Source organism: Octopus sinensis, linkage group LG4 (genome assembly GCF_006345805.1).
Source record: "Octopus sinensis linkage group LG4, ASM634580v1, whole genome shotgun sequence".
NCBI classification, from domain to species: Eukaryota; Metazoa; Mollusca; class Cephalopoda; order Octopoda; family Octopodidae; genus Octopus; species Octopus sinensis.
In genome coordinates this window covers 69036355-69064253 of record NC_043000.1, presented here as the reverse complement: position 1 = coordinate 69064253, position 27899 = coordinate 69036355, and the positions used below count along the sequence as shown (strand labels likewise).

Sequence of the window (27899 nt, the reverse complement as noted above, 5' to 3'; positions counted from 1 at the left end):
ACTGGTATGGCCATGTAATGTATATTAATGAAGACAGCTGAATCAGGAGGTGCCAATCTAATTGTAGAGGGAACATGGAAGGAGTTGACCCATGAAGATATGAGACAAAATGGTAAGAAAGGATCTGCAGGCATTGGGACTCACAGAGGGGATGACAGGGGATTGAGACATTTGGTGGTTTGCTGTGCTTGAAAAGACACATCAAGCAAAGTAAAAGCATGGTTGTCCTTGCATACAGGCTACCCACTGCACCCCTCTTCAACTGAGCATTCCTAATCTTGTGGGTGCTGGTGCCATGTAAACACACCCATGTTGATGCTGTGTAAAAGCACCCAGTACACTCTGTAAAAGTGGACGGCGTTAGGAGACATTCAGCTGTAGAAACCATGCCAAAACGGACATGGTGTCTGGGCAATTCTTTAGCTGCCAGCTCCTGTCAAAGCGACCAACCCATGCCAGCATGGGAAACAGATGTTTAATGAAGATGATGATGAATATTTATTTACTATTTACTGACAAGAGGAGAGGAAGCATTCATGGCCATATCAGAGCTTAAAAGACTAATAAGAGAAAAAGAAAAAATTATCCTCAGATCAGAGATCTGACCTGAATGCATGTTGCAAAGTGGAGGAAATGAAAGGTATCCAAAGACTAAATGATGTTGTTTAAACTAAGCTTATTCTGTTTATGTTTAAAATAATTGCTTGATAAGATAAGGAGGAACGTTTTAACTTTTTTTTTTCGTTCCTAAACAAGGTAGATAACTCTGATTGTCTTCATTTAACTATTTCCATGTCATTGCTGAGTGATTATCAACAAGAAAAACACTTAGCTGTAAAAGGCTTTTGTCTAAACAATACTTAAATATCCTAATTTTCTACACACATCTCACTTACCCTGGTATATTAAAATGGAAGAATAATGTTTTATAAAATTTTATTTATTTTTCATTACCTGTTTCTGATAATACGTTCAACAATTTTTTGTGTAGTCAAATCATTTCCACTGTCAAGCATTTTGAATTTTTTCCTTTCTTTGGGTACCTGGAACAAAACAGAATTGCAGCAATCAGAAAAATATTGCTACTTGCAACTAATTTTTAAAATTTAACAGAAGTGTTCTGATGATAGTATTGCTTTCAGACTGTCCAAAATTTGTAAAAGAAATACTAAATTTTTTAAAACTGAAACAAGTGTCCTTCGGAAATTCTTATATAACCTCAATTCAAGTGAGTATCAAATAAATAAATCAAATTTAAATATCACACATCTATCACTTATACTTTTTCTCTCTCTTACTAGTAAATATGTGAGTCATTACTGTCTCATTTTCATTATGATGTCTCCATTATAGGCTCACTTCTTTCCCTACCACTCTTACTGCAATCACCCCTCTCCTACTCACTCTATTGGATATGTTGTCTATGAAGACAACATAGAACAGTGAGGACCCATTTTGTTTTGTGAAGTATACTTCAAACTTTAGTAGCTATTTGAATAAAGGGTTTCCACATGCAAAAAAAAATTGGGACTGAGTGAGTTTCATTGGAGTCAGTCACTCTGCTTGAAATGGCATCCAAATTCACTTAAATGTCATCAACCCTCTTAAAAACGAAAGGACATATTAGATAGGAATGGTACAGCTGGAATTCCTTTTGTCATAGGTTTGTGGAGACCAAGACTGAACTGGGGGCTAAACAATAACAACAGCAAAAATTGCACCAACAATATACAAAAGTCTAAATTTAAGAAATAATTCCAACCCATAACAGCATGGAAAATAAATATAAAATAAACAATAAATATAATATAAACAAAAAAATGTACTTGAAAGTTTTCGCTTTCAAGTTACATGAAACAGAGAAAAAAAAACCCAGTAATTACTGCATAAGGATCTGATCCATCTTCAGTAGGCATAATTGGAGTTTTCCCATGGCAAACAAGATCAACCTACATGAATGGAGCATAAAAATGAATAATTATATGGTTGGTTAACTGCAGTGACCTGAAATTGGGTAAACCATGAGAATATGCAAAAACACAGTATATCAAAAATACTAATAGGATTATCAAATTAAAATTCTAAGAGAGTTATTACCAGGAAAGTAAGGTGATTCTTTAAATTGATGAAATTAAATTACAAGCATTTAAAATAAAAAGGGAAAAGCAAACAAATGTCCTTATGTGAATTACCTGCTTTGCAGCCTTATCACATGATTATGTGAATATAGAGATAAAAGTTTTGTATGGTGCTGAGAGTCTACTATTATAACTGGTAGTCTCTCTTTCTTTCTCTCTCTTTATTTATTTATTTTTTTCTTGACATGTATTTCAAAGCAAGCAGCTGCTTTGATACTTTCACTATCTTTATTCTATATCAAAATACTAAACAGATTTGGCTGAATACTTAGATGAAACTAAATGTAAAAATTGCATACAATCACATATATTTAAATGAATGCATATTTTATTATTTATTAATGATAATGAGGAACATGTAATTTATTCAGGTCCTTTAAAATACAGTTTATCATCTCAGCTATAAAACTGTATGTTTATTTCTCCTAGCTTTTCTACAAGTACTCACTGGTAACTTTATGTTCCTAGGAAATAACATACAACAAATAATGAAGCAAACAAGTGGCTGGAATGTATGTGGATTTATTTTGCAGCGGAATTGCAGATAAGAAATAAAAGAGGACAAAGAAAGGAAGCAGCAAGGTAAAAGTGCAGTAGTTTTTTTATGATTTTCAGTTTTACAGACAAGATGACAAAAGATGCTAGTGATTGACAATAAATCATACTGCAGACTGTTGCTTCCAAGAATGGTAACAAAGGCAAGGATTGTGGCAGTGATCAAGGTTACTAGTAGTGATAATAATGATGTGAATGTGCACTTACATTCATTTCTAACTTTTAAAAAAAGGCACATAAATATCACTACAATATGTAGAGCATAAATGAGACAAAGAGAATTTAAAGTTACTATAGAATAACAGTTTTAAATGGGGACAAGTAATAAGGCAGTTAAGGATGTAAATGTCAGAGAAAGCTGTAGAACTTTCAGAAATACTTACTAAGACATTAGAAACACTGGGATTAAATAAAATTTCATTTTTATTTTTTTTTATAAATTAAAGTTTTTCATGTGGAAAAATCTGATTTCCATGAAAAAGGGCATCTATAATAGAATTAATTTCAACTTCCTCACCTACTTTATCACTTTCAGAAGTTATACTTTATGAAAATAGCATAAAAATAATACAAATAATTGAGAAAAGATGATAAAAAGTATTAACATGTAATTTGAGCTTGAATCATGTTATAGAATTATATAATTTACTATTATTTTAAGAATTAAGGACTATATTTATATTCATCAGTAAACACAAGAAAAAGAAGTTGTTGTTTGTTTTTGGTATGGTAATATTTCTTAACCTATTAAGGTGGCAAGTGGGCAGAATCGTTAGTGTGCTAGGCAAAATGCTTAGTGTCATTTTGTCCATCTTTACATTCTGAGTTCAAATTCTGGCAAGGCTGACTTTGCTTTTCACCCATTCAGGGTTGATAGATTAAGTACCAGTGGAGCACTGGGGTTGATGTAATCAACTTAACCCCTGCCCTGAAATTGCTGGCCTTGAGCCAAAATTTGAAACTAATATTTCGTAACCTCAGAGTTCATGAATAAAACTATTTCTTATCACAGTGATTTTAAAATTTATAGCAGAGCAACTTAATTATTATTAAAAATAATAGTCAAAAAGAAAGATGTTATGCTTCAAATGAAATTCTTTATGTTATAGAACTAAAAACTATGTCACAAAAGAATTCCCTTCTTGATTATGAATTCTGAGTAATTATTGATTTCACCTAGCAAACAAAACTCTCTATATTTCATTGAGTAATAGCAAATAGGGAAAGAAAAGAAGGGTAGTTCATATTCAAATTACCTTGAAATGATCCATAAGTTCTGCTGTTACTTCATATGGTGCTCCAATGACAACTTCAGATACATACTACAAATTACAATAAAAGTTAATCAGATAAAGACCAAGCATGAAGATGTTTCATAAAAAATATAATCAGTATTGTAATAATTTAAACAGAATATTATAAATAGTATTTTCTTCTAATTCAATAAGTAAGGGAACTGTTGTTATTGCAGCCAATATGTGTGTGTGTATATATATATATATATATATATATATATATATTGGAAAATGTGTGAGATTCTTGGTAGTTAGGTATATTTGAAAAAAGAAAGAAGACTCCACTGGTAGTTCTAATCAGTCTAATTTATTATTTTTTAATAATATAAATCCTTTAGTTTGATAAAATTTATATTATTAAAAAATTTAAAAATAATAAATTAAAACTGATTAGAACTATCAGTGAAGTCATTCTTTTTCTTTTTTCAAATATACACACAATACAACCAGAGCTTATTTTAGAGTTTAAATTGTAAAATTACAATAACAACTAATAATATTCTATGATTGCAATTAAAGATATCTTGTACAAAAATTCAACAAGATTTAAGTGCATTAATTATGTTTAGCAAGTAAAATGTTTAGCAGCATTTTGTCTTCACATTCTGAGCTCAAATTCTGCAGAAGATGACTTTGCCTTTCATCATTTCAGGATACATGGCACTAGCATCTATGAACCCACAAGATTAGGATCACTCAGTTGAAGAGGGATGCAGGGGACATACTTGTATGCAAGGACAACCACGATGTTATTTAGTTTGATGTCTTCTCAAGCACAGCAAACCACCAGGAGTTTTGGTCCCTCGTCATCCCCTCTGCGAGGCCCAACATCTGAAGATCCTTTTTCACCACTTCATCTCACATCTTCCTAAGTCTACCCTTTCCATATGTTCCCTCCACAATTAGAGCTCATCACTTCTTGATGTGACAGAAATTACAGATATTAATGATTTAGTTATACTTACTCGACAGGCCAGCACACTGAGTACTCTCTCATGGAGGTTCATTATAGGATTGTTTGCTCCTCTGTAGTGGTTGACAACCTGAACAAACAAGAAACAGTTAAGCATTCCATTACAAATGTTTATATCACTGGTCCTTTATTTCCATTAGAAAGCCCTTTCATCTTTTTTACTTGTTTCAGTCTGCAGCTATGTTGGGGCACCAACTTCAATTTTTAGTTGAATGAACTGTCCCTAGTACCTATTTATTTATTTTTCTTCAAGCCTAGTACTTATTCTATTAGTCTCTTTGCCGAACTGTTAAGTTACAGGGATGTACATATACAACACTGGTTGTTAAGTGGTGGTGGGGGACAAACACAGACACAAAGACACACACACACACACATATATATCTAATTGATGGGCTTCTTTCAGCTTCCATCTACCAAATTCATTCACAAGGCTTTCGTTGGCCTGAGGTTATAGAAGACACTTGTCCCCAAGGTGCTACGCAGTGGGTCTGAACTCAGAACCATGTGGTTGGGAAACAAGCTTCATAACACACAGCCAAGTCTGCACCTATAATGTTGATATTAATGATTTTATTTTTAATGCAGACTTATTTTACCACACTACAAAATTCATATCAGTGGAACTTCAGGAATGTAAAATATGAAGTTTTTGCTCTTTACACTTTCAGCCTCATAACTTCTTACCCACCCCCAAGATACCATTCTGACACACTGGCATCCAGTTTCAGTTCTACATAATGAATGGCATCCAAGTTTGATTTCTAGTTCCTTCTCAGCTCAGAGCAACAAAAAGTGGGTTGCTCTCACAACAGAGCCATTGGGGTGTTCTCTGCAGGCCTCAACTTTTGCATAATTATTTTTCAAAATTAATGTATTTGTGGGCCATTGAGTAGTTGATTGTATTTAGATAGTTTTTTTATATCATGATTTCCTTAACTGTTGCTTACATAAGCTTTGTCAGTGATAGCGACTAGAAGATACTCTGACTTAAAGTTATCTTTTATATATAAGATAGGACATAAGATAAGTGTGGTATAGGATATAAAATATATGGTCTAGTGGTTAGGCTGTTGCACTCACGATCGCTAGATCATGGGTTTGATTCCCTGACTGGGTAGTGCCTTGTGTTCTTCAGCAAAACACTTCATTTTACATTGCTCCAGTCCCCGCTTCAATCAGGGGGTAATGTTAGCCAGCAGGGTGGCATCTGTTGTCAGTCATGTTACGAGATCATGTTATAATATATGTGGGCCATAACTGTAAGAGTTGCCAATTCCTGCTTAATAACCAACAGCAGATACAATAGCCCCTTTTCATATCACAATCAGTGATATGAACATATATCAGTGTTCGTAAGCTTAGCTGCATAGCTAAAATGTGTATTTTGTAACCTAGTAGTTCTGAATTTGGTCCAATTGTGTAGTGCCCAGGAAAGAGTTTTCTACTGCAGCCTAGAGCTGATTAATGCCCTAAGTGAAATTCAGTAGTCAGAAACAGTATGGGAGCCCATCGTGTATGTATGTGTGTGTGTTTATGCATGTATGTGTGAGTGTCAGTTTACATTCATGTCACTTAAAACCAGTGCTTTGACAAATACACATTGATTAAATATGTACCAAACTTTAAAATAATTACTTGTGCTGATATGCTTAACTAAATGCTTGAAGGCACCAATTAACTTGATATTTCAAATATACTTGATCCAACTATGTCATTAGTTAAACCCTAACTCCTGCTTATGGCCATTACATACACTGGCCAAAGTAAGTTTAAGACTGATGATGACAGTTCTATTCCTTCATTAATATATTTTTAACAAGACTGTATAAAATTATTTTACTTTTTATAGTTTATGTAGAATTTTTTTTCTTTTTCTACATTTTGAATAATTTTAATGTGCAATTGATTCAAATGATTAGAAATTATCGGCAAAATAAGTTTAAGACCATACCAAGATTATGCAAATTAATAAACTAAATGGGTGGTCATGTGGCTGGTCGTACTGCACTGTTTTGTTTAATAATTGAGCATTGTTACACATTAATTTGCGGTGGGAAATAGAATGGCCCAGTTACTAGATCAGAGATCGTGTTGCTTCATCAGCAAAATGTGTCCTTCATGAACATTAGCAAGCAATTAGGATGCAGCAAAGTGGCTTGTTTTCAAGCGTGAAAACTTTAACAAGCCACTGACTAATACAAAGATCAACAAAGAATGGGTGCTCTGAGAAAAACAACAGTATGGATGGATCAGTGAATTCATAGGCTCTCTGGCGCTAACTGAATGCTAACAGTAGTGGACATTTGCAAGCAATTACATGATGAAACTGACATAAGCTTTACACCACAAACTTTCAGAAATCACCTAAAAGAATTTGGATTGTTTGGCCAGATTGCTCAAAAGAAACCAATAATTTCTGAGATGAACCAGTGGAAGTGGATCAAGTTTACTAAAAAACATATAGAATGGACAGCTAAAGACTAGTCAAAAGTTTTTTGGAGCGATGAATCTCGCTTCTGCATCTTTGGATCAGATGGAAAGACTTATGTTAGATGCTGTCCAACTGAAGAATTCCATCCTAAGTGTGGTAAGAAAACAGCACAAGCAGGAGGTGTGGAGGTGTGTGTGAGGCGCAATGGTGTGGACCATGTTTAGCAGCTTAGGTGTTTGTCTAATTGTTAAGGTTGATGGCAGACTGAACAGTGTAGGCTATCTGCAATTAGTAAATGAAAATGTGTTGCCATATTTAAATAATCAGTTGTCACCAGGATCTATTTTCCAGTAGGACAATTTCTTCATTCATAAGGCTTGGAAAGTTTTGCAATATTCTGAGCGTAATAATAAATCTGCAGAGCCCAGATTTCAATATGATAGAAAATTTCTGGAATTGTCTTTAAAAGAGTTCATGCTAAAAAAACCAACAAATGTATCCCAATTATGTAATTTTATTGAAGAAATATAGCAGAACATTCCAAATGATTTTTGTGCTCATTTGTCCAACTCCATGTCCCACCGTTGTAAGGCTATAATTGAAAATAATGGCTATGGAACTAGATACTAATAATAAATTTTTGTTCGTTGATCATTTGTACCATAAATTTTCAATTGAAACAATAATGTTGGTAATGGTCTGAAACATATTCTGCCGATAGTTTCTAATCATTTGAATTAATTGTGTATTAAAATTATTCAAATTGTAGAAAGATATATAATGCCTATATCATTCGAAAGAGTAAAAAATTCTACATAAACTGTAAAAAGTAAAATAATCTTATAGTTTTGTTAAAAATAAATTAATGAAGGAATAGAATGGTCGTCAAACATATTTTGGTCAGTGTATGTGTGTGTATTTACACAGATATTGATATACATATACACATAGAAACTTATATGCAAAGCTCTTAGCAGTTTTCTAGTTCTTGTAGAGAAATAATACTTTCAGTTTTGACATTCTAAGACACTTCAAATGCAGAGAGGAATGAGAGAATAACTAAAATGACACCAAACAGCCTCTCACTTCTTAGAATCTTTTGATTCTCTCTTACACACACAGACTTTCTCTCTGTCTCTCTTGGAATCTTTCTCCCTCCACCATTATTAATACCATTGTCATCATCACTACCATTACAACCAACAGTTTCTTACAATTAGCATTACTTCCCTTAGCATTATACATTTTATGAAGTAGGAACACATCTTAATATAAAGACAATACTCATCACTGAGAAATTGTCATTTTCTCGCAGCCAAATTATCTCTGATTAATGTTTGATGCTCACTACATTAAATATGTTGACACACTATCAACTGACTAAAGTCATTACTGTACTATGTATACGTCTAATATGCTATAAACACTGCTAAAAGTGCACTTTAACACACTGCAGCAACTTCTACACAGTGTACACTTCTAATACATTACAGTTAATTCTACACAGTGTACACTGCTAGACATTTACAGATAAATAGTGAGTGGCAAAAGTATATGATTATGGAAAATAGTATTATTTAGTTGTAGGAGAGCGACAAGCTGGCAGAATCATCAACATGCCTGATAAAATGCTCAGCAGCATTTTGTCTGACTTTAAGAGTTCTGAGTTCAAATTTCACCAAGGTTGATTTTGCTTTCCATCCTTTCGAGATCAATGAAGTAAGTACTAGTGGAACACTGGGGTCGATGTAATCAACAAGTCCCTCCCCAAAATTCCAGGCCTTGTGTCTGTAGTGAAAAGGTTTATTTAGTTGGAAGAGAGACAGTACCCATAATTTTAACAGGTTCTTCAAGACTGGCAACATCTATTAGAGGGTATATTGAGTGGATTGGGGTGGAAGAGCTATGCACCTATAGCCACACATAAAATACTTTGTTATTTAAACAATGTAATCAGGATTAATGAAAGAGAGTGGCATTCAGATGATACCGAGAAGTATGTGGAAATCAACCACCCTGTATGGCATAATGAATAAAGTACCAATATTTTGTTATTACTTACCTGATCTGAATGTAGTCCAACTATCACAAAGTCACCTTCTGCAGCTGCTTTTTCTAGGAAATCACAATGACCAACATGTAGCAAATGTTAAGGCAAGTAACAAGTTAACTTAATATAAAATGAGAAAGTTAAATAAAAATAGTGAAAATATAAATGGATTCAATAGATACATGATGTGAACATTTGGATATAACTAAATCATTAAGTAAAATTGATCAGAATATCAACCTTAAGTAATGACTTATATTTTGTGAAATACTTCCACGTAACTGTTAGAAGCCTTCTTAAATGATACTATAAGCAGATGTTTGAGGCCAAAACATATTTGGGTCAAGAAAATAACAAAACTAAGTAAATAAATAACTGTCGTCAGAAATCCAGAAAGGCTCATGATGAACAGTTTATTTATGATTTTATAGCATTAAGATGTTGAGAAATAAACACCAACTGAATGTATCTGTTGTAGGTGACATTCTTAGAAAATGTACCTTTTTCTAACATATATAGATTAAGTGAAGTACATAGCATTAAGTGTGTGGATTTGGATTCAAAACAAGGAACACATTTTTTTAAAACTATTATTATATATTATCTTATTTTAACATTTTATTTATAACTCGTAATTATAATTATTTTACATTTTCTTTTTCATATTTCATTTTAGCATTTTCTTAAGTAGCAGACCAAATGCTAACAGCAATCTGCCAACTGCAGTTAATAGTGTATAATGGAAAACTTCAACTGGAATATATTTCCACTTTCATATGAGGGTCAGCTGACAAGTTCATAGGCTGACCAAGATACTCTCATGGAATGTGACCAAATGAGGTTTATTTTTCAACATAGTCTCCCTTGCAGAGCATACACTTCCTCCATTGGTGTTGCAGTGCTTGGATCCCAATGGGGAAGAAGTTTTCAGCAAGTTGATCAGAAAAGTCATCAGCAGCAGATATGACGTCATCATCACTGCCATATTGGTTCTCAGTCAAGTGTCTTTTCATGTTGGGGAACAGATGATAGTGAGATGTGGCCAAATCAGGAGAATAGGGAGGGTAATCAACCAGTTCAAAGTCACAGTCATGCACAACAGCCACTGAAGCCAAGGACTTGTGTGCTCAAGAATTGTCCTGATGAAACAAGATCCCTTTCATCAGTTTTCCTGGGTGTTTGGTCTTGATAGCCTTTCATAACTATCTCAGCAAGTTGGCTGAGATAGTTATATATTGATGATGTGGCCTTTCTGAAGATAGTCAATAAACACAATGTCTTTTACATCCCAAAAAACTGAGGCCATCACCACCTCTGCAGATGAAACTAACTTGACCTTTGGAGAGAAGGGGTTTTTTCCACTGCATGGATTCTCCCTTCGTCTTTGTTTCAAAATGACACAACCAGAACTCTTCTTGGCTTAGGAAACATTCAAGGAAGCCAGCTGGATCAATGCCAGATTTCCCACCGATGTAATCAACCTGACACGCTTTTGATCAGGTGTCAGAAGACATGGCACTCACTGAGCAGGAACCTTCATCATGCTAAATTCATTGTGCAGAATATTCTTAACTCTCTTACGGGATATGCTAATAACATTGGCTATTTAATTTACAGTCAATCATCTGTTTTCTATCACCATATGATGAACATGATCAATGTTTCCCTTGGTGGTAGCAGTTACAAGATGTTGGGTCATCTTCAAGATTCTTCCTTCCTATCCTAAATTCAGCTTCTGACTTTTGCACTGTTGATACAGCTGGTGTGTCATCTCCTAATGTAGCAACCATATCAGCATGAATGTTGTTGGGAATAAAACCCATTTTCTGCAGGTGCTTCTTAACATCATGACACCAAATTTTGTTCATTTTCAAAAGAAGTTGCTACCAGTTACTTTTGGAGTCTTTGAACAGTCACATGTGAGTTTACCTGGAAAGAAACAGTGCAGTTTTTAATAAGAAGAGTTGAAATTAATGCATGCAGGATTTTACAGCTCTAGCATCACTCCTTCATAGCCAACCTATGAACTTTTCAGCCCACTCTCGTAGTATTAATGGAGAGGTATTTCTCTTTCTTAATAGGCCAACACTAATTTTAGCCACAGAATGTTTTGAGCGCAGCACTGCAAGCTAAGGAAAAATTTATTAATTATATATCACCTATGGTCATGAATGTTGGGGAATAAATGGAAGACTACTATCACAAATACAAGGAGCCAAAATGGAGTTCCTCCAAAGGCTCTCTGTACTGACTCAACAGGTTGCATAGACAGAGATCAGGGAGTTTCTTCAGATCAAGTCACTACTTCAATGCAGTGAACTGTCACAGCTCCAGTACTACACACATATGTCACAGGAAAGAATCGCAAGACAGATTCTTCAAGCCAAGCCAACCAGCAGGAGTCCTAAGGGTATACTAAGAATGAGATGGTTGGATAACATCCATAGTCTCAGTTGATCATACTTGGGAATCCAGCCAGAAAGTCTGATAGTGGCTTCTGATAGGAAGTAAGTAGAGTAAGTACCTGAGGACTCTACCCCTACAATCACCAAGGAATAGTGGGAGCAGAAAATGGACAGATGGCTGACGATGGTACTAGATGTGATTGCGCCTTTCTCAGGTATGTTTATACAACTAATTACACTGAGTAACTGAGAGCTAAGTGTCTTTGTCACAGATACAGCACTATATTAATGATAGAATATGAATTACTGACTATATAACTTGATAATCTCTTGACTACTACAAAGCCAGCTGCAAATCATTAAATGAGTTCTTTGTGAATAATATAAAATATTAAGAAATTACTGATGTAACATGAATACAGTACAGGTGGCAGATCATCTGTTCATCAATATCCCTAATGAACCAATCTATTGCAGAAGAAAAACTCAGATTTTCCAAGAGAAAAACAATAATGTAACAGATAGGCAACATGGTTTTAACATAAACAAAAGTTAGGATGAAAGAAAGGTGACTATCTTAAATAAATAATATGCAAATACTTAGAAAATATAGATATTTAATATCGGTTTGAAATTTTGGCACAAGGCCAGCAAAAAGTCAGTTACATTGATCCCTATGCTCAACTGGTATTTACTTTATTGACCCTGAAAGGTAAAGTCAACCTCAGCAGAATTTGAACTCAAAATGTAAAGATAGACAAAATACCACCAAGTATTTTACCCAACATGATAACAAGTCTGCCAGCTTGCTGTCTTAATAGATGGATATTTAATATTAACACTAATAAGAAGACACTTCCATACATATGTTAATTAATTAAAATCCCCATCAATAACAGTAACTACATTGATGATGACAAAGTAAAAGAAGGAAGATAAGTAATTAAATACTTTGTAAGATAATCACAGTTAGTAAATATACATAAGAAAGGATATGAAAAAGATCAAATGCTCCAGCCACATAGACAATTTTGTCTCCAGGAGAAGGTTCTTTCCCTTCGGCAAACTGAATAATTTTTTTTGTTGTTGGTAGAAATTGGGCCACTCCAGTCCATGGACTCTTTGTGCTGTGATCCTGATGGGTTTAAAGTAAAATATAAAATACAATTTAGTGTCAGCATGTTTCACTTCGATTTTAAAACATTTTCTCACTATTTTTGCACAATACTCTCTCTCTCTTCCTGTCCATATCTTTCTAATATAACTGTTTCATATGTTTATATGTATATGAACATAAAAATCTTTAGCTCTTAATGGATCATAACATAAGACTTCTTTATGTAGTGCATTGCTTTTCACACTATTGATTTTGACCACAATGCTATGGCATTCTTATTTTGTGCATTTAATTGATGCATTTACATTGTGTGTCTGTGTGTACATATAAAAATATATATATATATATATATATATATATACACACACACAAGTAAAACAATAGAAAATTATGCCATTTTAATCCCGAGCAATATTGGGTATCTCTGTTAGTATATATATATATATATATAATATATATATATCATCATCATTGTTTAAGCAGACATTAAACGATGATGATGATATATATATTTATATATTTCATCTGCTACTGATATACATCTATGCTTTCGTGAGACAAATACCACCGTTTCTGGATTTCTGTAGCATATCCATGTTATGATATACAGAATGCTATTTTGAACTAATACTGCTTCTGTCACTAGGAAAGAAATTTTACGCAGCCTGCTGGCTGTTTGTGACACCAGTGATTTGTTAATCACTGTTTTTCTATATCAGTAGAAGGTAAATTTGTTTAAGCATGTGGTTGCTAGTGGATACTTGCTACTGATGACACTCAGAAAAGTAGAAATCCAGATTTAGTAATTCCGCTGTTGCTGCTAGATGCTCTTTGTCTGCCACTGATACACTTCTGTGTTTTTTAACATAAATACATCTATAAAAAGTGCTTTCTTGAGATGAATGCCAGTTTTATGGCAGTATATCCCCATTAAGTAAGATAGACAGAATGCTATTTTTGAACTAATACTACTTCTGTTACTTATAACAAATATATATAACATTTACAAGATAAACCAATCAATTTTTCAGATAGTGATTATGAAGTTTGAAATGTTATGAAGAGGAAAAAAGTTACATACCTGACTAATAGCACCTACTTGGTCTTTGTTGAGCTCCTCAGGACCTCGATGATGTGTTCGGGTCACTAGTAGCATTCTGTATACAACAAAAATATATGTAACTATTAATGATAATACAAATAAATAATGCAACATAAAAATATTACTGATATTACTGAGTACTATTTCTTACATGATGATATCAAATACAACACACTTCTAACACAATGGAATAACTATGGCTAATTACATATAAATAATGATGATAATGAGGCTTATTTTGTGTGTGTGTGCACGTGTGTGTATATATATATATATATATATATATATGTATGTAAAACAGAATTCAAAGATATTGGTGTTGGTCTGCATTGGCAAAACTTGTATTATTTAGTACAATTGACAAAGAGTGCGTTCTTTCTTGTCAATTTTACTTTATATATACTCACACACACTTTCTACTCTGCAGTCATAGATGACAGGTGAGTTCTGTAATCTCTTGTTGAACAATCTGCACAAATGAGGTGTATGTAGTGATCAAATGTTTGTGCTGTATACTAGCTCATTTCTTTCACCATTGCCTGACTGGTACACAGTCTGCTGCACATCAGATGTTGAAGTGACTGCAGAGCAACATGAAATAAGCGTCTTGCTCAAGAGCATAATGCAAACCATGAACTTCTGATCATGAGTGCAACATCCTTACCACTTGGCCATGCACCCCACATATATATATATCATCATCATCATCATTTAACATCCACCTTCTATGCAGGCATAGGTTGGATGAGCCCCAGGTTAATGTGTCTGTTTTGGCAGAGTTTTTACACCAGGATGCTCTTCCAAACACCAACCACTCTGCAGAGTGGACTGAGTGCTTTTTACATGGCACAAGCACAGGTGAGGTCACCAAGTAACTTACAAGACAAGGAGTTTTCAGAGGAGAAGGAGCATTGGAGGAGGGAATCTTGTATCAGATGGTGAAAGGTTAGAGTGTGACAGAGAGACAGAAACAGGTGTCTTGCTGTAGAGGAGGTACATGGCTACTCAACCAGATAAATATATATATGCCACCATGGAAGACGGACATTAAACATCATCATCATTTAACGTCCGCTTTCCATGCTGACATGGGTTGATGATATATATAAAGTGAGTATATAAGGATAAATTAGCCAGGTGGGTACTGTAATAGCTCTCAGGTGTATTCCAGGTTTTGGCTAACTGCATCAAGCAGTAATAAACATTAATGATTGCTTAATATGAGCAATCTTGCTGTAATTCTTCTGATGGATAATTCTGGGTTTGTTTCACTGGATTATGAATATTATCTGGAATGCAAATTTCAAACAAATACTAATATGGAATCTGGTACATTTTCAAACTTTTCTTTTAATTTTACAGTTGGTCATACTGCATAATTAGTTGGTTAAAATGACCAATGCATGTTTCTGCTGCACAGAGTATGTGCAGTAACGTATGCAACCCAACATAATCTGCTGTGCATCTTCATTCAGGGTCTTTCTACAAGCATAACTTGTGTGGGTGTATATACATACATATGCATACACACACACACATACTGCATGCTTCAAATAGTGATTAATTTTGGGTGGAGCATCCAGCTGTATAAACCATGCCAAAGTAAACATTGGTTACCAAACCAGTCCTCTGGCTTGTTGAATCCATTGTCCTTCAAATGGATGGAGTGAGCACTTACTGTTTAATTTATAACCCTGCAACCTAACATCCCTCAAGCTTCTGGCTTCATGCTCTAGCATGATGGGGCTGGGGTCATCCCAGGTTAGTCGTCCCAGAGGCGTCACCATGTGTAGAGCCAACCAGACCTACCAGTGATCTCCATCACTGGCAGTCCCAAGCCAACCCTGTATATCCTCCAAGGTGATGTCAAGCCTCTGAAGATTTATCCCAATCACATTCAACCATCTGGTGTGGAGCCTGCAATAAGGCTTCTTCTAGACTGCAGCTGCTGCATTGAATGAAAGTAAAATGCTGGTCAGATGATCTAGCAAGAGACAGAGGACATATAGCTACGAGGTAAGAGGCTGCAGGCTGATGCATGCACGCATGCTGTTCATTGTCGGAAACATGATGGTACCATCTGATGTTCTCAATGGTTCTCTGGACTCTGCAATTGAAACTGTCAATCCTCTTTGTCAGGGTTTTCAAGAGGGGCCACACTTATGCTCCATAAAGTAGAATGGAGATGACCAATGCATTGCTGATACAGAGCTTCATCTTCTGAAAGATAGAACAGTGGCACCTGAGAAGCTTCCATAAGGAGTAGATATCCCCAGCAACCAGACCACATCTGCAGTTGATCTCCATTGTTGGTGACTATGGAGCCTAGGTAGATGAAGGAGCTGACAAAATTCACAAGATTGAAGCCAGTACGGAGAGGGAGAGTGTCTGGGCCATCTCCGACATGCATCAACTTAATCTTTGCCCAACTTGCCTGAAGGCCAAACTTCTCTTAGTATGAATATATTTGGAGTAAAGATTATTTGCCAACATAACGTGGCAGTCCTGGTTTAGGATGAATGTTGCTGTAATTTAGCCCCAGGAGACATTGTCTCCAGCTGGATATACAACACGATCCGTGTCTTTATATTTTCGAACAAGGGAATCCAGCACCCCTGCTCACCTCAAAACGATATCTGTGTATCGCAATTTCCAGGTTATTTCCCTTCACCAGCGCAGAATAATTGTTCAGCTAGAGGTGGTGCAGCCAAATTTCCATTTGAAATATATAGTTTTCAAAGTGACAACTAGTCATTGATCTATAAATTAGAAAATTTATTCCAAAGTACTGTTGCTTAATATCTCTCGTGAGATTTACAAATAGTAATTTTCTAATTTATTGATCAATGACTAGTTGCCAATTTGAAAACTATATATTTCGAACAGGAATTTGGCAGCACCACCTCTAGTCGAACAATTATTCTGTGCTGATGAAGGGAAATAACCTGGAAATTGCAATACATAGATATTGTTTTGTGCTGAGTGGGGTGCTGGATTCCCTTGTTCGAAAATACAAGGATACAGATCGTGTTGCATAACCAGCTGGAGACGATGTCTCCTGGGGCTAAATTACAGCAACATTCGACCTAAACTAGGACTGCCAATAATCTTTACTCCAAAGTACTGTTGCTGAATATCTTGTAAGATTTACAAATAGTAATTTTCTAATGAATATATTAGTTGGAAATTATCAAAATATACTACAGTAACTTTAAGTAGTCTAATGAGATGGCTGGCAGTAATCTCATTAATTAATTACTAAATGGATTTGGATAACTTTTTTATATGTATAAACCAATGTGTAAATTGACAAAATGGTCCTTCTAGTTATTTGAAATGATTGTAACCTTTAAAAAATTTATGTAACACCATCATCTTCTTTCATTTGTTTACTATTATACTCAAATTGGTGAATTTGGGGGGGTGGGGATTTACAATTTGTATTGGACTGTCCAGAAGATTAAGTGAATATGGATTCCAGTTTTCCTCCTTTGGGTGCTGGTGTTACATGAAAAGCACCCTGTACACTGTAAGGTTGTTGGCATTTGGAAGGACATCCTGCTGTAGAAACCAAGCCAAAATAGATTGGGGAACCTGGTACAGCCCCTGGCCTTGCCAGTTCCTGTCAAACATTCAACTCACTCCAGCATGGAAAATGGACATTAAATGTTGCTGTTACTGATGATGAGCATTCTTTTAACCGGGTTTATTCATGGAGTGCCGACTGAGGTATTTAACTGGACTTCCCTTATCCTTACTTTCTCTCATTGAACTGACAATCCCATCAAGCCTGCTTAGTAAGGGGGATGGTTTTCGTGAACACCCTGCAGGATAGAAAACAGAACCTATCAAAGGACAGACAAATTCAGTAAAATAAATGGCCATCCAACAGATGACAGTCAGAAATCCCTAGTCATTGTTCAAACATGTCTCTAAGATGGAAATTCCAATATAACACCCACCTCATTGTGAAGCTTGTTTCTGAACTATTTGGCTATGTAGGTGAGAGTGTTAGCAGTGTGGTGCAAGCTGTTATTGATTTTAAACTGCAGCATGGGCATTGCTGACAACCATTGCCTTTCACATCTAGGATAAGATAATTTATTAGCAGTGGTCATACTTGTTTACAAATCGACAGCTCCATGTATATATATATATATATGTATATATATTTATATGTGTGTGTGTGTGTGTGTGTTATGCATTTGTAAAAATTGGGTGAGTGTTACATTTACTGTATTCTTTTGACAAGTTCTTGCCATACAGCATACTCTATATTTTTTTTTGGGGGGGGGGGGGCTATGGGGCCTCTGCATAGTTGCTCAGTTTACTAAAAACAATACATAAGCCCCTAAAATCAATCACTATCTTATACAGGCCAGAGCATCTTAGATGTGATCTTACATATACCTAAAATATTAGATGGCCTTGACTGGAATGCCTCTGATCATAAGTTTGCTCAATAAGGGTTAAACAACAACAGTATATTTTTATTATGCACAGGTAATTGAAATACACATATAACAGATGTATAGTATAAATACATAGCTATTTACTAAACACCTCCCACTGCTATAACTGTACAACTTTAGCACGTACTTCCAAACACTACATACACTAACATTTTTAATGTGCAACAATATCATCAGCACTTCAATAATAGGCTGTATCCTTATAACTTACATATTAATACGAACAAAACTGTGGATGTCAAAATGAAATAAATAAAAATATTCTCACCTGCCTACAATATCTGTTGTTGACACACCTTCTGTTCGTTTACATTCTCTTCATTAAAAAAAAAAGGAAAAGTAAATATCACCTCATTAAAAACATATGTATATTGAATCAATAAGAAAGTCTTTATGAAACTGCCAATCCTGCTGGAAATAGCAGCCAAGCTGCTTCAAATTACCCTCCCATCAACTAAATTCCCCACACAGAGCAAGAACGAACATCACCTATCTCTTGACATTTCCACTCTATCAACCATTCCACCCAACACTTATTCTTTGGTGAGGCTACTACTCTTGGATACCCTACCACTCACCCCATTTTCTCTCTTCATACTTATATAACTTTCAGTCTGAATTCTCTTCCTCAATTCTTCTAACCAGCATGCTGACTCACATCACCATTCACCTACCATCTTGTATCCCTGATACATGTATACATACCAACCAGTGCTCTCAAATCTTTCCATTTTTCTGTCTCCCTTCATTCCACTACTCTCATGATATAGTATTAGGTAAGTTTAAGGTTTCCTGCCTACTCACACAATAACTTGCTGACCCATCACATCATCAGCAACCCCATACGCATATATCCCACTCCCTACTTCATCAGCCTCCACCACTTTTTCTTCTATATATTCCACCAGTCAAACAGACCTACCAATCTAATGAGGGTTTCTATACACAATCACTCAAACTTGCTAGAAATGCTAACCAAAACTCCCTCTCACAACTTTTTCTCACAAAGGCCACACACACACACACACGGGCACAAAAATGTACACCTATTTACATGCTAGCACAAACACATTTCTCCAATATCTGCAACTCTTTGCTTCACAACTGTGTTTCTTCCCTAACTAGCTAACATGCTTTCTCTCTCTCTCTTATTGTTTATACTTCTTACCTCCTTTTCTCTTCATTCTGTGGTCATAAAGAAATTTCCTTTTCTGCACTTTTCCTCCATCATGTGATTCTACTATACTTCTCTACACCACACATTCTGATCTAACTCTCTTCAACTGATTTTTCTCCCAGCAGAATTTACCATTTTCTTCCAGGATTTTCTACCTACTGTATGATTTTGAAAAAATAAAATTTTTCGGTAGCATTGTAGTATGTGATCTACATGCCATTGTGATCTACACCAACTTAAATCTAAATTACCTTGCAATCTACGTTCAAAATTTTGTTATAAATTTGTAATTATAATTAGAGGAATGAGTTAAACAAGGAGTTCATAGCACCGGAGAAATTCTATTGCAGCTTCTTCATCTTGAATAACCTCTTTTCTCTTTTACTCTTTTACTTGTTTCAGTCATTTGACTGCAGCCATGCTGGAGCACCGCCTTTAATTGAGCAACTCGACCCCGGGACTTATTCTTTTGTAAGCCCAGGACTTATTCTATCGGTATCTTTTTGCCGAACCGCTAAGTAACAGGGACATAAACACACCAGCATCGGTTGTCAAGCAATGCTAGGGGGACAAACACAGACATCTAGAGGGACAAACACAGACATCTAGGGGGACAAACACAGACATCTAGTGGGACAAACACAGACATCTAGGGGGACAAACACAGACATACAAACACACGCACACACACATATATATACGACGGGCTTCTTTCAGTTTCCGTCTACCAAATCCACTCACAAGGCTTTGGTCGGCCCGAGGCTATAGAAGAAGACACTTGCCCAAGGTGCCAGTCAGTGGGACTGAACCCGGAACCATGTGGTTGGTAAACAAGCTACTTACCACACAGCCACTCCTGCGCCTATAAAATTCTTATAAAAACTTGTGTATAAAATTCTTTTGCTCTCATCATGACTTCTTTCAATGGACTCAAGACTAAAAGTGTTTAAATCATAAATGTTATTTTGGTTTATATATCAAACCAACTGAAAGTCAAGTAAATAGATGAATTTTAAATGTAGATCAAAAAGTCGGTGTAGATCACAAACTAAACCTTTTGAACTAATGTAGATCAAAAGCTACACCAGAAACATGTATATAGATCACATACTACACCGGCACCAATTTTTCTCTATTCCATTACAAATGCTTTAAATCCTACACAATCTGATACATCTTCCACTTTCAGTTTTTTCTCATACTATGGACATTCCTATATCTTGAACTTTGCAACAGTTGTATAACCTCCCAAGACTTTTCACCAATGTTGTATTGTATGTACATGTATTGTTTCTAAGTTTCTTCTTGCACAGAACTTGTTTTTATATCAGCATTGTATTAATATCAATTTTTCTCCAATTTTTCAATTATTTTTTCCTCACTTCCCAACCAGAACTCACATTCCTTTCTTTTTCACTTTTTTTTTTGTTTTCTCCCATTTATGCACTTTATACTCACATGTGCAACTATTACACACCTCTCGCCCCTCCATGTGCTTCACTATTTTGTTTCTCTAAGAGAACAAAAACTATTTTTGCACCAGTGTTGTATTGTAATAATTTCTTCAATGTTTCTCTAATTATTCTCTCACTGAACTCCCACCTTCTTCCTCACTTTCATTCCCTTGTCCATGCTTTCCTTTCATACAACAGCATTTCACACCCATACCCTTGCATAGACTTCTATCACACCTTCCACACTCCTCTTGAATTCTTCTTTATCTCATACATGCATCTGCTTCCACCACTACACTTACATGCTTTCTTCTCTCTCTCTCTCTCTCTCTCACACACACACTCACTCCTACTAAACTATGACACTATACTTCTGAACTTACACATATCTACATACACACCAAAGTAAAACTACACACACACACCACTCTTCTCCTTATGCCTATCTCAAAACACAGATACACTCATGTATGTGCACACACATGCTACCCCCTATTCCCTTCTTAACCTCCTTAACCACCCCCATAGAACTGTATTCAAACCCAGTTCCTAACTCTTCACCCATTTTTTTTCTTTCTTTCTTTTCTTCTCAACTACTTTTCATCTTTCTTACTTCTATTCTCTTTTCTGATGAAGGTCTAACATCTGAAAAGTTAAAACTCTTTTCTTGTTCAACTAATACAATATCTGTTAAAATTTATTTGTTGTCTTTTTTACTTTTTGTTTTTATTAATTAGTTTCTACACATGCGCGTGTGCACACACACACACAATTAAAAAGGTGCATATATTTTAGCATTTCATTTGTAAATTTATACAAAGATTACGTCAATATTTAAAACACTTTATAAACATGGAGTCATTGAAATGAAATTTGTAATTAACACATCTTTGTATTCATAGCATGTAAGCTGTGTGCACATGTACCTTTCATATCTTTCCACTTTATATTCATGTAGAACTTAGTGCATGTTTTTGGAATGCTATAGATAGCTAAGTTGATAGACAAAGGGTTAATTATTTATTTTTATTTCAAATTACTGAACAGAAATTGGTAGCAGTTTCCAAAGACTTAATTGCAGTTCTGATAGATTTTCAGATACTTCATCAATGTTTATCTCATTTACTAATATATACTGATTTATATACTGTGTCGGTGTGTCTCTTTTAATCTTTTATCTCTTACCCCCATAAATCTTTAAAACTCTTATATCCATAAATCTATTACAGAAAATTAAACCTCCTCATACCTTCTTGTAACCTTCTACTTTTTATTCTATTTTATCTTGTTTTATTTTATCTCATTCTTCTTCTCTACCTTCCTAACCCCTCCCACTAATACCATTACCCTGTTATCTTACTAGAAATTTATATACATCGTCATATATAACATCATCATCATTTTACATGGTGGTTTGGGTTGGACTAATCTCACATCATCTCCTAACTAACTGCCATAGCTTTTCACCACCTGGCATACACAACAACAGAAAAACCAGCCAACTTTGTTGTGTGCATATTTATTTTGGCATGATTTCCATGGCTGGATGCATTTTATTATGCCACCAACACAGGAGAGGTTCTCCTTAACAGGGCTACAGTGTGCCCTGCACTCAATGCTAACTCTGTTCATCTGTTCCTTTATATAATATAGTTTTTATAGCTGTTTGCTCTTCCTCAGACAAACCACTTTACACCCATATTCTGCATACTTAAATTACTACCGCTTGACTCCAAGGACACAGATATTGTGTCTAAAGCCAGCTAGAGACGAAGATCTCTTGGGGCTATAAAGCTACAGTAACACCCCCTCCCCAATGTCGTTAGCCATGATAAGATGGCTTCTATACTTTACATTATCAAGCGATTACTGTTTCAATCTCATTCTGAGATTTAATTATGCTTACTGTTCGTTTTTCGACATCAGTGGCAGACGCCATTAGAAAAACTTATATCTATTTGCAAAGGAGCCTTCTCTTTCATCGCTACCTGGTGGTTACCGCCCGTTGACGAGGGACAACAATCCCGAAACTAGTTCGAGTGTATCACTCAGGCTTGCGAGGAAGGGATGGCCTCCCTTTGCAAATACTCCAAGGACACAGATATTGTGTCTAAAGCCAGCTAGAGACGAAGATCTCTTGGGGCTATAAAGCTACAGTAACACCCCCTCCCCAATGTGGTTAGCCATGATAAGATGGCTTCTATACTTTAAATTAAATTATTCTTTTCTGAATATTTAACAGCTTAAATGGGTCACTACCAATGAGAAAGTAGACTCCTTCACAATCAAGTATTTCTTGTCATAGAGATTAATTGCTATGAGCATTGTAATAGGGGCAAGTGGATCAACCAAATAATTCCCATGAGCATAGATTTAATTCATAAACTTCATACAGAGTTACATTTTCAGTTGGTTGTGCTGGTATGAAAATGGGCTTCAAAGAAATAAAAAAATTGTGGGCAAAAAATGAAATGTGTTAACAGTGAAAAGTGCAAGTGGGAAACAGACAAGTGAAGTCAGTGGAAGAAATAGAGAAGTGAAACCTCACAATATTAGGATGAAATGATTAGAGGCTGAAACAAATAGCAACAGGACACACTGCATATCTGTCCAATTGAAGCCAGCATAGAAAAAGAGAAGTTAATACACTGATAAGGATCATCATGATCATTTTCATGATATTAGGATGAAAAGAAAGCAGTGTCTTTTAAAAGAAGATAAAGAATATGTAAAGTTACTTACTTGTACCGGTTGGCCTTTTTTACTAAGTGGTATGTGTCTGTGCCATCCACAGTTGTAGTGATGTCATCTAAAACAGAAATAATACCTTGATATAATGAGAGGAAATAAGAGACAGCAATGATAATTTCACATGCAGTTGTACAAAATATATCATCATCATAATCAACATTCAACGTCTGTTTTCCATGCTGGCATGGGTTGGCCAGCTTGACAGGAACACACCAGGTTCCTGGCTTAGTTTCTATGACAGAATGCCTTTCCTAATGCCACCTATTTCACAGAGTGTAGTGGGTGCTTTTAATATGGCACCAGCACCCACACTAATGCTTTTTATGAGGCACCTGGATTTTAGGATCTCAATTCTGTTGTGATGGTCAGGTCTTTACAGAATTATGATATTAACTTTTTGCATAAGTACATAGTTCCAAACTTTGGTCCACAACAAGGAATGAATAAGGAGAATAAGAGGCAGTGACAAATCCTAACACACCTTCCCTCAAATTCTATACAACAACAATTCACTTTTGAAAGTCCAACAATTATACAATAAAGCTCTTACAATCTTTACAAGACTTAATCAAAGTTTCTCTTGGGACTTATTTATTGATCCATCATTTATAGCTGCTAGAATGAAATAGTGCAATACTTGATTAACACTGACTAGAATTTTGAAGAATTTATTAATAAATAAGTAAATAAATAAATAAAATCTGTGTATTCTATGCAACTTTTTCCTTCTTCCTTAATTTTAAATTCAAACTTCTAATCCCACTAAATATTGTAAAGAAATGATTTCCCTTGTTTTAACCATTTTACAGAAAAACAACAAAAAACATTGAACTTGTGAAAATACACTGACATATAAGAAAAAATATTGGTATCACATTTTGGCACACAAAGTCAGTAGTTTTGGGGGAGGGGCTAGTTGATTACATGAACTCCAGGGCTCAACTGATACTTATTTTATCAACTCCAAGAGGACGACAAGCAAAGTAGACCTCAGCGGAATTTGAACTTAGAGGGGAGGGAAAGATGGCTGCTTATAAATGCCAAAACCTTCCCAGGCGAAGAATGTACCCCACAACATAGACTGGTAGTTAGTGACTTCAGGATCAGGACTAAGAGGACCAACATGGAGAAGAAGGGTCTGGAAGCTTAAAGACCCTGCAAATGGACAGAGATTTAGAGACATGTTACTTGAAGCCTTCGACGAAATAGGAGGGGGTATAGCTACACATGGGGTAGAAGATAACTGGACACTTCTAAGGGACAACCTGCTGAAAGCCACTGACCAGATCTGTGGCTGGTGCAAAGTCCCCTCAAGACATAAAATAACGTGGTGGTGGAACAATATTGTTGACAGGGCTATTAGACAAAAGAAACAGGCTTGGAAGGACTGGAAGAATGGTGGTAGCAGGGAAGTGTATCAGACTGCCAGAAGGGAAGCTAGGAGACAGGTGTATTTAGCCAGAGGGGAAGCAGATAAGAAAAAATTTGTTCTGCGCCGTGAGGATGAAAGACTTGAGGTATTTCGTGTTGCGAGACAGTGTGTGAAAGAGAATCGTGATGTGGTAGGAGAGAAATGTGTTCGCAAGGATGACGGCTCACTTGCACTAAATGAGGATGCAAAGAGAGAGGTTTGGAGACGCCACTATGAAAGGTTGCTGAATGAGGAAAATGTATGGGATAAAGAGAGTCTGCCGAATGTTGACCCAACAGAGGGACCAGCAATCCGAGTTGACAGTTCCTTAGTAGTTAAGGCAATTACAAGCATGAAAACAGGGAAAGCCCCTGGCCCATCAGGAATTACTGCAGAGATGCTCAAAATATCTGGTAGTGTTGGCTATAGCCTAGTCACCCATATAGTTAACCAGGTGATACACGAAGGAGTAGTATGGTGTAGCAGCATAATAGTCAACTGCTACAAAGGTAAAGGTGACACTCTAGATACAAATAACTATAGGGGTATCAAGCTGCTGGATCAGGTAATGAAGGTCACGGAGAGGGTTATAGCCCAACTAATTAGAGAGAGAGTGAGCTTAAATGAGATGCAGTTTGGGTTCGTGCCAGGGAAAAGTACTACTGATGCTATATTCCTGGTAAGACAGCTGCAGGAGAAATACCTAGCCAAAGATAAGCCCCTGTACCTGGCTTTTGTTGATATGGAGAAAGCCTTCGACAGGGTTCCCCGATCGCTTATCTGGTGGTCAATGAGGAAACTAGGGATAGATGAATGGTTAGTGAGAGCTGTGCGAGCCATGTACAGAGATGCTGATAGTAAGGTGAGGGTTGGCAACGAGTACAATGAAGAATTCCGGGTAGAGGTTGGGGTCCAAGGTTCAGTCTTCAGTCCCCTCCTATTTATCATAGTCCTCCAGGCAATAATGGAGGAATTCAAGACAGGATGCCCCTGGGAGCTCCTCTATGCTGATGACCTTGCTCTAATTGCTGAGTCTCTATCAGAACTGGAGGAGAAGTTTCAGGTGTGGAAGCAAGGTTTAGAATCGAAGGGCCTTAGAATCAACCTAACCAAAACCAAAGTCCTAATAAGTAGGAAGGTAGACCAATCACAAACGCCTTCAGGTAGATGGCCCTGCTCGATCTGTAAAAAAGGCGTAGGTAGAAACTCTATAAGGTGCACCAAGTGTAAGCTATGGACACATAAGAGGTGTAGCAATGTCAAAGGAAGACTAACTAGGAAAATAGTTTTTATCTGTGGCAGATGCTCAGGAGTAATAAACTCTGAAAATATGCAGAGACCAACTTCTACCATGTTCCAGGGAGAAAAACTAGTAGTTGATAGCTTCCGCTACCTAGGTGACCAAGTCAGTAGTGGGGGGTGGGTGTGCTGAAAGTGTAACTGCTAGAGTAAGAATAGCCTGGGCAAAGTTTAGAGAGCTCTTACCCCTGCTGGTGACAAAAGGCCTCTCGCTCAGAGTAAAAGGCAGACTGTATGATGCATGTGTACGTACAGCCATGCTATATGGTAGTGAAACATGGGCTGTGACTGCTGAGGATATGCGTAAGCTCGCAAGAAATGAAGCCAGTATGCTCCAATGGATGTGTAATGTCAGTGTTCATAATCGACAGAGTGTAAGTACCTTGAGAGAAAAGTTGGACCTAAGAAGCATCAGTTGTGGCGTGCAAGAGAAGAACCATCAGTTGTGGTGTGCAAGAGAAGATAGTTGTGTGCGAAAGTGCCACACCCTAGCAGTTGAGGGAACCTGTGGAAGAGGGAGACCCAGGAAAACTGGGACGAGGTGGTGAAGCACGACCTTCGAACTTTAGGTCTCACCAAGGAAATGACTAGAGACCGAGACCTATGGAAGTATGCTGTGCATGAGAAGACCCGGCAAGACCAGTGAAAACATAACCTGTGGCCTACATACCTTTCCTTCTTGGGAAGCACGACCTTCGAACTTTAGGTCTCACCAAGGAAATGACTAATGACCGAGACCTATGGAAGTATGCTTTGCGTGAGAAGACCCGGCAAGACTAGTGAGAACATAACCTGTGGCCTACATACCTTTCCTTCTTGGGACACAAAACTCCACTTGTGAAGACCCGTTGAGACAAGTGAAAATCAAAATCAAAATCAAAATCAAACCAAATCAAATCAGATATCAGAAAGCAGAACCAAAATCGAAGTCGATCAACATCAATGGAAATAGCAGCTGTGGTTAAGCGAACCATCCGATCGTGGACGTTGCCAGCGCCGCCCCGACTGGCCTCCGTGCCGGTGGCATGTAAAAGCACCATCCGTTCGTGTCCGTTGCCAGCCTCACCTGGCCCCCGTGCCGGTGGCACGTAGCACCATCCGTTCGTGGCCGTTGCCAGCCTCGCCTGGCCCCCGTGCCGGTGGCACGTAAAAGCACCATCCGTTCGTGGCCATTTGCCAGCTCTGTCTGTCACCTGTGCGGGTGGCACATAAAAAGCACCCACTACACTCACAGAGTGGTTGGCGTTAGGAAGGGCATCCAGCCGT

The 27899-nt window shown here is 36.5% G+C and overlaps 1 protein-coding gene across 2 annotated transcripts in view; it reads right to left on the bottom strand.

Annotated features, from left to right (window-relative positions):
- The window catches only part of LOC115210933 (ethanolamine-phosphate cytidylyltransferase), a 54683-nt gene that overhangs the window by 1994 nt on the left and 24790 nt on the right, over positions 1-27899 (bottom strand). For both annotated transcript variants that reach the window (XM_029779721.2, XM_036502115.1), the window contains exons 6-14: positions 23915-23981; positions 18810-18857; positions 14049-14124; positions 12847-12985; positions 9458-9534; positions 4954-5031; positions 3950-4015; positions 1884-1949; positions 955-1043 (exon numbers count right to left, since the gene is read on the bottom strand). In XM_029779721.2, coding sequence (XP_029635581.1) covers positions 955-1043; positions 1884-1949; positions 3950-4015; positions 4954-5031; positions 9458-9534; positions 12847-12985; positions 14049-14124; positions 18810-18857; positions 23915-23981 — 706 coding nt within the window. The remainder of the gene's footprint in view (positions 1-954; positions 1044-1883; positions 1950-3949; positions 4016-4953; positions 5032-9457; positions 9535-12846; positions 12986-14048; positions 14125-18809; positions 18858-23914; positions 23982-27899) is intronic.